This window comes from Cyprinodon variegatus, unplaced genomic scaffold (genome assembly GCF_000732505.1).
Source record: "Cyprinodon variegatus isolate N-32 unplaced genomic scaffold, C_variegatus-1.0 Scaffold118, whole genome shotgun sequence".
NCBI lineage: Eukaryota > Metazoa > Chordata > Actinopteri > Cyprinodontiformes > Cyprinodontidae > Cyprinodon > Cyprinodon variegatus.
In genome coordinates this window covers 926822-936723 of record NW_015150571.1, presented here as the reverse complement: position 1 = coordinate 936723, position 9902 = coordinate 926822, and the positions used below count along the sequence as shown (strand labels likewise).

The 9902-nt window shown below is 36.2% G+C and overlaps 1 protein-coding gene across 2 annotated transcripts in view; it reads right to left on the bottom strand.

Annotated features, from left to right (window-relative positions):
* The window catches only part of igdcc4 (immunoglobulin superfamily, DCC subclass, member 4), an 81590-nt gene that overhangs the window by 10430 nt on the left and 61258 nt on the right, over positions 1-9902 (bottom strand). The window contains exons 12-19 of one of the 2 annotated variants that reach the window (XM_015375424.1): positions 8018-8119; positions 7698-7881; positions 5705-5832; positions 4863-5033; positions 4638-4772; positions 2592-2694; positions 2123-2303; positions 1811-1939 (exon numbers count right to left, since the gene is read on the bottom strand). In XM_015375424.1, coding sequence (XP_015230910.1) covers positions 1811-1939; positions 2123-2303; positions 2592-2694; positions 4638-4772; positions 4863-5033; positions 5705-5832; positions 7698-7881; positions 8018-8119 — 1133 coding nt within the window. The remainder of the gene's footprint in view (positions 1-1810; positions 1940-2122; positions 2304-2591; positions 2695-4637; positions 4773-4862; positions 5034-5704; positions 5833-7697; positions 7882-8017; positions 8120-9902) is intronic. The other variant, XM_015375426.1, reaches the window with a different exon arrangement.

Here is a 9902-nt window from a genome sequence, read left to right as displayed (position 1 = left end):
AGCACTCTGCTGAACCAACAGTCTCTGGACCCAACCGGTTCCCTCTCAGAGAAGAAAGCCTGGACCTCTTCAAGGTATTTTCAGAAACATCTGAAAACTCAACAACTAATCTGTTAACCTGGCTAATCAAACTATCCGTCTCTGCAGACGCCTGAGAATCCTGCCCGGACCAGTTTCCAGATTCCAGTTCATGTTATCTCTGTGCAAACCTTTAATAAACTCTGTTGAACTTTTTATCAGTCTCCAAGTGGTGTTCTGCATGTGGGTTTGATCTCTAAACCAACCATGACACGGTTAGCCTCACTGATTAGTGGTTTTCTTACAGCTACACAGCTGTTCAGTCCCAATCCCTTGAGTTCCTTTCGCATTGTGCATGTGGAAATGCTCTTACTTTCAGTATTAAACACAGTCCTGAGTTCTACTGTTGTTTTTCTTCGACTTGATCCCACCACACGTTTAAGTGATCGCCGATCACGATCATTCAGGATTTTTTTCCCGGCCACATTTCTTCCTTGAAGATGATGGGTCCCCACTATCCTTCCAGTTTTTAATAATGCGTTGGACAGTTCTTAACCCGTTTTTAGTAGTTTCTGCAATCTCTTTAGATGTTTTCTCTGCTTGATGCATGCCAATGATTTGACCCTTTTCAAACAGACTAACATATTTTCCATGACCACGGGATGTGTCTTTCGACATGGTTGTTTAGGAAATGAGAAGCAAGTCATTGTAACAGTTGGGGTTAAATAACTTGTTGCCAGCTGAAAGATAATCGCCCATGCAGTAATTATCCAATAGGAGGCTCGTACCTATTTGCTTACAGTAGTTGAATCCAGGTTGCGACTTATTTTTTGGCCAGGCAGTGTATATGCAGCAAATGTTACATGCAATCTTTTCTAGCTTTGGGCTAGAAAAGATCACATAGATCGCAAGATTGTACTGTTTTCATTTGTGATTGATACAACTATTTATATTGGTAAGTATTTTTATTTTTATGCCCTAACATATGATAACAATAATTATATTCTATTCTAAAAAAGAAAACACATAATTCAAAATTGTAGTACCTTTTAGCAACAGATAGAACAGATACAAATCTGAAGAATGCTCTTGTTTTTCCTTTGTTTATGTAGATAAAATTATTGTTCTGGTTTGAATCCAAAAAGTGTGAATAGATCAAAATATATGATTATCAACTACAATGTGAGCTTAACTGAACAGACGGCACCACATACATCTGTCAGCAAGATCCATCTTTTCAGATGGATAATTAAGAAACTGCTGTTTTTTTTTTTTACTGTTTAAGTGCATGTATGACATTTAAAAAGGAAATATATGAAATGACAAACAAGTCATTACTTTGGAGCCATCAGGAAACAATGTGTGGCATCAACAGTGTGTGGTACAATAAAAACGTGCTGTGAGCATGCTCCAGTAGAGGGCAACGACCCAAATAAAAAAAAAATTAAATCTTGAGGAAGAAAAAGACAATTCAGAAAAAGGAACAAAGAAATCTCTATCTATAATCATGAATCTGCTGTGAAAAATAATCCAATGTTTGCTTTAAGGCTGCAAACGCTAATGCATTTTTCACCTGTAGTGCAATAAATAAACTGATACAGTTTATTTATTGCAAAATAAATTGTAATTAAGGATTTATGAGAAAAACATTCCTATTAGTGAATGGTTCATATTTGACACAAACTATATATATATATATATATATATATATATATATATATATATATATATATATATATATATATATATATATATATATATATATTCTTTTTTTTAATTATTTTCTTTTTACCATGCTAGCTGTAGTAATAAACATGTTGAGAGCTCCATTAATCAGTGCTGGAGACTCCTCCGTTATAGTGTCTCTATATCTTGTGATCCTGTTGACCCAATTATGACTCACAGAGCCATTCCAAGCAATCTGCAAGATAAACACAGATAATGCATTATAATACCTACTATATCAGCACAGGAGAAACAAAAGTGTCAAAAACAAATAACAGATTTTGCTTTATCTATAACTAAAAACTGTGCCCACACAGCAGGTTATGAGTTTTGATTCAGGTACAGTAGCATCCTCCCCCTCCCCCAGAATAGAACTTGCCATCAGACTCTGTTCTTCTAAATCATTTGTTCGCTGCTGACCCAACTCCTGGGTCCCAAGGGGCATCAGAGTCTCCAGTTCATGGCTATCGCTGCACTCTGGCACTTTGGTTGGAGCAGGGCAGCCAACTTTTCTGCACTGAGGAGTCACAGCGGTGGAGTTCAGACCTCCAGATAGTTCTCTGTGTGAAGCAGTAATCTCATCATTAGAAAAAGGAGACTAAGAAATGAAAAATTTATAAGCAAGCAGGTGCATGTGTAGATTGCATCACAGAAAGAATTCAAATGATCTCAGTCATTCAAATTCACAAAGGAATCTCTAATGTTACATTAATTAATTACACAACCAGATATGACTCAAACATTTATTTCAGATCATTTTGAGGATTTGGGTAATGGAGATCTATCTGTTTTTCTTTTTTAGGAACTGTAACTAAATTATCTAAATTATCACCATGTGTAGAACTGACCTGGATTTACTGTTGCGGAAGCTGAAACACATGCAGAGAAGGATGCAAATGAGTCCCAAACAAACACCAACTATGATGCCTGTGACTGCATGAACGTCCAACTCTGGTAAAACATCAGACAGAAGAGAAAAATTAGGAAGCATATTTGAATAAATAAATATATTCATGAATGGCAACATAAAATCTAGAACTTTCTTTTACTAAAGTTTTTCCTTTTTAATTTAAAAATCACAAACCACAAGGTTTTTATTCCAGGTTAGGAAATATTGCAAACTGGAATAATTGCTAATTGGAAACAGTTTTTTCCCCATTTAATGTTCAGTTTCTTTCAATTTATTCAAATAGCACTAAATTCACAACACCTGGTTTATCAAGGCACTTAACGGTGTAATTTCAATTAAGTTAGAAGAAGATATTTGGTCACATTTGACTCTGGACAGTCAACTTCATGTATATTCATGAATCCAGGGTATTGGCATTGTGGATTACCAGTTGAGAAAAAACAGATGGCAGCCACACACCAAGCTCTAGTTCAATTTATAATGACACATGAAATGGAAATAAACTGCTTTTACTTCAAGTGTTTTGAAAGAATAAACTGCCCTGTATTTATTATTTGCAAGAAAAAAGTAAAGGCCTATTTTGTTTGCAGATTCACAGAGAAAAATGCAGCAGGAATACCTTCATCAGCAATTTTATCCTAGGATTTTGGTGCAAAATATTATTGAAGTTTATGTAAAAATAGTGAAAAATTCAGAATAAAAATACTCAAATGCCAGCCTTTTCAAAATATATTACAAATTAAAATCTGAACATTAGTCAAACTTGTGTATTCACTCCCAACAGAGTCAATCACTCCTAAGTCAACTTTAGCTGCAATTAAACTTTGAATTTATCTGTGGTATATCTTTTGCAAAGTTCCGCATCTAGAAATCAGCATTTCCTTTTTGATGTCCATTTTTGCTATATAGACAGAAACAAATTCTAGGTATATGATATTGATAACCATAAGCATCTTCCATGTCCCTGCTGAATCAAAGCCTCCCCACAGCATTGTGCTGCCACCACTATGTTTAAATTTAGGATTAGTGAGTTTAAGGTATAGTAAAGAGTATATTTTCCAACTTATTAAATGTCATATAATGTGTAAAATTGCATTATTTCTATGTAATCCTACCAGCATATCTTCATCCACACTTGCCGTATGGAAATTGTGGGCTTAAAACAAACTTCAAAAAGGTTTTTTTTTTTTTTTTGTGCTTTCTTTCAAATACTGCTTCATTCATGCAAATCATCCAAACCAGGTCCGATTTGTAGAATGGGTAACTTGCAGCGGTCCTGTCTACACATTCTTTCTTCAAGGCATCTTGGCTGTTCCTCAAATAATCCTGTCAATTTCCTCAGACAACCATGTTTTGATAAACGTACAGCTGCAATTAATTAAATATGGCACAATAATGTGCTCAAAAGTTTGCCTTTTGTTTTATAACCACCGTTATACCCTTCTTAACAACTCCAACCCTGACATTACTGCTGTAATGTTACATCAATGCTCACTAACAAAAAGCTGTATTTCACAGAAGCAGAATTTTTAAGACAGTTTGTGGCCATGGATTTTATTTAGGGGCATCAGTTACAACAGGGCACAATATTTTGTAAATCTGTCACATAAAAGTTCATTGTTCTAACTTACAGGCGGCGCTATAAGTTTACCTCTATAAAGCCTTAAAATAAGATTTCCTTAAAGCAAAAAAACAAATTAGAAATGTCTTATGGAGCTACAGGACATAGCACTGCCTAAGGAATGTAAGAGTCTGTGCAAAGCCTTTGTGGTCACTGTGCATAAGTAAATTCTGGTACAACTAATTAACCAAGTTAATCCTTAGGTCCATCAAGGAAATCTCCACATTTACTCCTCTTTAATCCTTCAATTTCCACATCATTTATCCTTCTATTCTATTGATAATTCTGTTATATAGGGCATGTTTAATGAATGCTTTTCCTTTTTTCAATTTTATTTTAGTTTGTGTTTCTAGTTGCACATACCATATGTGGGCAGTGGAGTCTGAACATCCATAACAGAAGAAAAAGGCCCTGGTCCCACTTTAGTCGAAGCTCCCACTTTAAAGAAGTACCAAGTTCCCCCTGACAAACCATTGACTTCCGTACTAAAGATATCCCCTGAGAAAGAGATCATGAATTAAATTAAACAAATAATTATATTCAGCACCTCAAATGTGAACAACTTTTAATTATTATCGATGAACATACCATCCTCTGAGAGATTTCTCCACTGGTGCTCTGGCTCACTCAGGTTGACTGTAAACAAAATACTGTAGCTGCAGATAATGCCATTTGGTTCCAGAGGAGGGCGCCAGCTCACCAGCACAGATGAGGAGTCCAGAGCGCTCAGCTGCAGTTCCTGGGGTGGTGTGGACGGCCCTGAGGGAGAAATGATGATCAGATAAGTCATTAGGGGCCAGCAATGAGGCCTTGCAGCTGGGCAGTGTTTATTGTCTTGGTGGGGGATTTGACTCGGAGTGTGAAAGCCATCTGTGTCCTTGTGTCCCTGCCACCTGGGTACAGGAGAGGATACACTATGAGGGAAATGGGGGGAGGGTGAAGGGGCAGGAAAAGGCCTAGGATATGAATGAGTTAACTGCCATAAAAACAGCAGAATAAATAAACAAATTTAGTAAAAAGAGTTTGTGTTCATTTTTAGACGTGAGCACTTAAACAACTAGTTATTACCAACCACAAATGCCCATCTGAATCACTAGTTTATTGGTGAGTTGGTTGCAAATAATTACTTGCACGTATAATATGATCCATCAAACTAAAAGTTACCCACTGCAGATTATGGAGCCCTTAAAAAACTGCAAAGTAACCTTTCCCTTTTCCAGAATTTGTTAAAGCATGGTCCTAAAAGGAGCAGGAAATGTGCCTTGCTGCTTCATGAATCATGAATATTACTTTAATCAACTTCCTATTTATGCTTGTGAACATCAAAGCCACCTAAAAATGAGAAGCTGAGACTTCTCCTGGATTGTTTCTACCAAATAAACAGAAAAAGCTCACACGTCTAAAATATATATTTCTCTGAGGATACTCACGGTCAGGCAGTGTAGACTCCTCCACTGTGCCACTGAAGGGTCCTGCACTGTCCTCCCCATTAGACCGGACTGCCAGCTCATAGTGGGTGAAAGGCTTCAGTCCCCCCAGCAAGATCTCCAAAGAGGAACTGCCACACATTAATGAGTCAGTACCTAGACACAAGGTGTCTTCTATACAAAATCTGTATTTCATTTTATTCTGTAGCTGTGTTGATTCACAATAAGCAACCTAGGCTAAATTGAGGAATACTAAGTTGAAAATTTAAAAGCTTTTTTTTTTTTCCAAGTTCAAAATAAAAGTAAACTTTCTCAGCAAGTCTAATATAAACATGGTATAGCCACAATAGAAGTAGAGAAATGAGAAAAGAAACAGTAACTAGCTGTTTTTATTAAAACAGTTCAGTTCTGATCTAAGCTTACAGATTGGTACTAACTCTGTTCGCCTCATTGGATTCGAGCTAAATCTACTCATTACAGCTGGGTACCACAGCAGTGTGGGTGGGGTTATCAGGACAAGGTGGCCCCACCATCCATATATGACACAAACTAAAGGCAACAATGAAGGAAGCCACAGAAGGCTGCAGACAGCAAGATCAGGCTCTCTAGAAAAGAACAGGAGAGGGAAAGGAGCCATGGAGCTTAAAAAAGTGAAGGAAAAAAGATAAAAAACACATGAGGGAAAGTCAATATTACTAATATTAGCTTTCTATAGTGGTTATTATTACAATAAATATTCAATTGTTAATATACAGCTTAGTATAATGCAGTGAAAAATCAATGCACAATGGGTGACTCCACATTTTCAGCATATCTTAGTGTGGTTTAATTAAGTTTAAAAAATAATTACTATTAAAAAATAATTTACAACTGTTATCAATAAAGCCCAAGTGAGCTCAGCCATGCATTGGTAGTAATTGAAAAGGGAATGACTGACTATCAGTCCAGGATTCTTTAATACAAGTTACTCAGGGTCTTTGTGTTTAGTAATAAAAATTAATGTTATCATATTCCTAATAGGATTATCAATATTTTAATTTAAATTAAGCTTCTGCCTATAGGCATACCATCACCACAGCATCTACTCTTTAGTTCTGCTTTGATATTCTGATATCCTCAAATGTTTAATGTCACCTTTGATTGAAATACAGTACATGTTTCCATTTATAATAGTGTAAATATGTTTACATATTTATCAGGTTTCTTTATTTTTCACTCACAAATAAGAAAAAAGTTGGAGTCTGCAGACTCATACTATTGCAACAAAACATTTTGAAAAGTATATGCTAAATAATATATTATAATACAAAATTAAAATAAAAATGTGTCCCACAGATTTTTTATGCTTTGTGTAATATTTACAGACTTTTTTTTGGAAACATTGCAATTTGGTCCAGTGCAGAGCCAATGAACTTTACATATAAATAATTAACTGTATACTCTTAGAGCCTGGTCTTCAGGTTTGTGCCTCCTGAAGGTTGGTTAAAAATGAGTTCATATGTGCAGATAAGATCTATAGAGAAGGCCCAAAGTGATTTACATTTGCAACTGAGCAGACAGCGTGTGCCAAACCATTTATGCACGTGTCCCTTCATCTATATTTGGATCAGAATTTCCAAATCCGAAAGTAAACTGCAGTGGCAATGTCAACATTTGCAACGAAAACTTTGTAGATCACCAGCATTACACCCGCTTATGCAGTCAAATCTGCATAGCTAACAAACTACCTTGTGGTCAGAGATTGTTTATACAACTTAAGTCCCAGAAAACAAGTTAATGTCAAGTCACAAGTCTCTGTTTATTGCCCTAAGTGCAACTTCAGTCCAGGTCTCAAGCACAAAAACCCATCCCTGTCCCTTAGTTTGTTCTGTTTCATTAAAAAACACGCTGACGTCCTATAATATATGTTTTTTTTTTATTTTTGGATATGGGAAATGTGTTACTTCTATTTCAACATTAAACACTACTTTTCCAGTATTCACCCTGACATTCTGACCTGGTATAATAAGAAACCAGAGATGCATTGGTGGTTCCTGCTGGGCTGCAGCGTACTGTATAGTTGATGATCCGTACATTAATGAACCGGGGTTTCTCCCAGCGGAGCCAGATGGAAGTGGAGCTGTTAGCCGTTGCTTGGATGCTGCTGGGGGGCAATGGAGGCGATGAGGATGGTCCAGAAGCTTCAACACAACAACACATTAATTCTCTTAAATGCTAGAAAATAAACTTTTTTTTAATTTTTGCATTATCACCATGAGGACATATTTTAGGTTATTTTAATGCTGATCTATTCATTTCTAAAAAGCAATGTCTTACGTCTACTGTAAATCTTATCAGTCCTTCCTTTCCACACTGCAGCCTCTCCATCTTTTTGCCTGTTGAATCCCCAGACCCTCACTTCATACTGCCGGTCAGGAACTGACAAAAACAAGAGAAATACAAGCAAGGATAAAACTTTAAGGCAGCTTTCCCCAACCATTTTGAGCCATGCACCTCCTACTGTGTCCCAAGTGGGTTTGTGCACCCCTTCTCTCTGACACCTTTAAAAAAACAAAACACTTTTAAACAAAACAAAGCCTTTTTATAACCATATTAAAGGCGACATTTTTATTCATCTTTATAAGAACACACATCATAACAACCGAAGAAAATTCCAAAAAAGTTAAAAACCATTCCACTGGACTTTAAGATATTTCGCTTCCAATCCAGGAAGCTTTTTCAATTCAAAATGTCAGAAACAGCATTGAGTTTTATGCTTTATAGAGAATTCCACGCTATTTCTGACATTTTGAATTGAAAAAGCTTCCTGGATGGGAAGCGAAACATCTTCAAACTTGGAAACAAAGTCCAGTGGATTGTTTTTTTTTCTTTTGGGAATAAATATGACCTGGATGACTGAGAATCCAACCAACGAAAATGCAGTTAAAATAACACAACACTGTCATCATAACATGTTATGGAAAATAAAATTAGAATTGAATTTAAACTCAACTGCAATAAAGTTACACACAGCATAAGCAAAATGATCCTGAGGATTTACATGTGCAGTGAGAGAATGTACCTATGCGTGTTTTCACTTTATTTAGTTTCAAGAATTTATTGTCATTGTCAAAAAAAGGCAACGAAATTGTGTTTGGGGTACAATACTTAGTAGCAGCAAGTTCCAAGTAAAGTGCACAAGAGGTAAAAGTGACACCAGTGCTTGACCCCCCCAGCCCCCCCCTCCGTCCCACTTAAAGTGCAGCAAAGATTATTAAGTGCCAATTTATTTCGTGTACCTGCTTTTTAATCTAAATCTGACTCAAAATGTACGTCGAAAAATAGAAACTCTAGGAAGTTTAATGATTTGTGTCTGATGACAAGTTAAGGACTCTGCTAGAGAGGCATAGAGTAACAATACCAGAGAGATAGTGCCAGCCTCGATAAAATGTATTAATCTGATAAATAAAGAGTTTGTTCCTGATTGTTTCACAGCGATTACATTCAGTGGGTAGAACTGACCATGACGACACACCTCAGCTCACCTCATCCCCCACCATCACTGGCTGCAGGTTTCCCTGTTCCTGTCTGAATATGGTACCTTAAAATGAACAGCACCTATCTGTATCCCATTATCCAATGAAAAGTATTACAGCTCTGAGCGCGACCATAGTCACAAAATTGTGTCTACCTCGAATTTTCCCAGCAGCAGAAGCAGTGTGGGCATGTGTGCACAAATGTACCCGGTTCAGAGACACAGCACTATGGGCATGCCATGCAATACTGCTTCTTTGTTTTAAACTAGATGCAACAGACTAGCTGTATACCACAATACATAGAAGCACAACTTCCTTTATAATGCATCCTAAAATGAAGCGGGGAAAAATATTACTTCCAATTAAATACATTTTCCTGTGAATTAATTTTTATTTATTGTTATTCATTATTATTATTGTTTATTTCTTTGTAAAGGAAATGGTTATGTACACCTCTTTATTATGTGAGGGAAAATATATACTTGTGTTATTATCAGACTGCCATTACAATTTACAATATATACACATATACACACACATATACAGAGATGGCAAAAGTACTCACTTTCCGTACTTGAGTAAAAGTACAGATAATATTCTGGTAAAAGTGGAAGTACTGATTAAACTTCTTTACTCAAGTAAAAGTAACAAAGTACAGGCTTGTAAATTTACTTAAAGTATAAAAG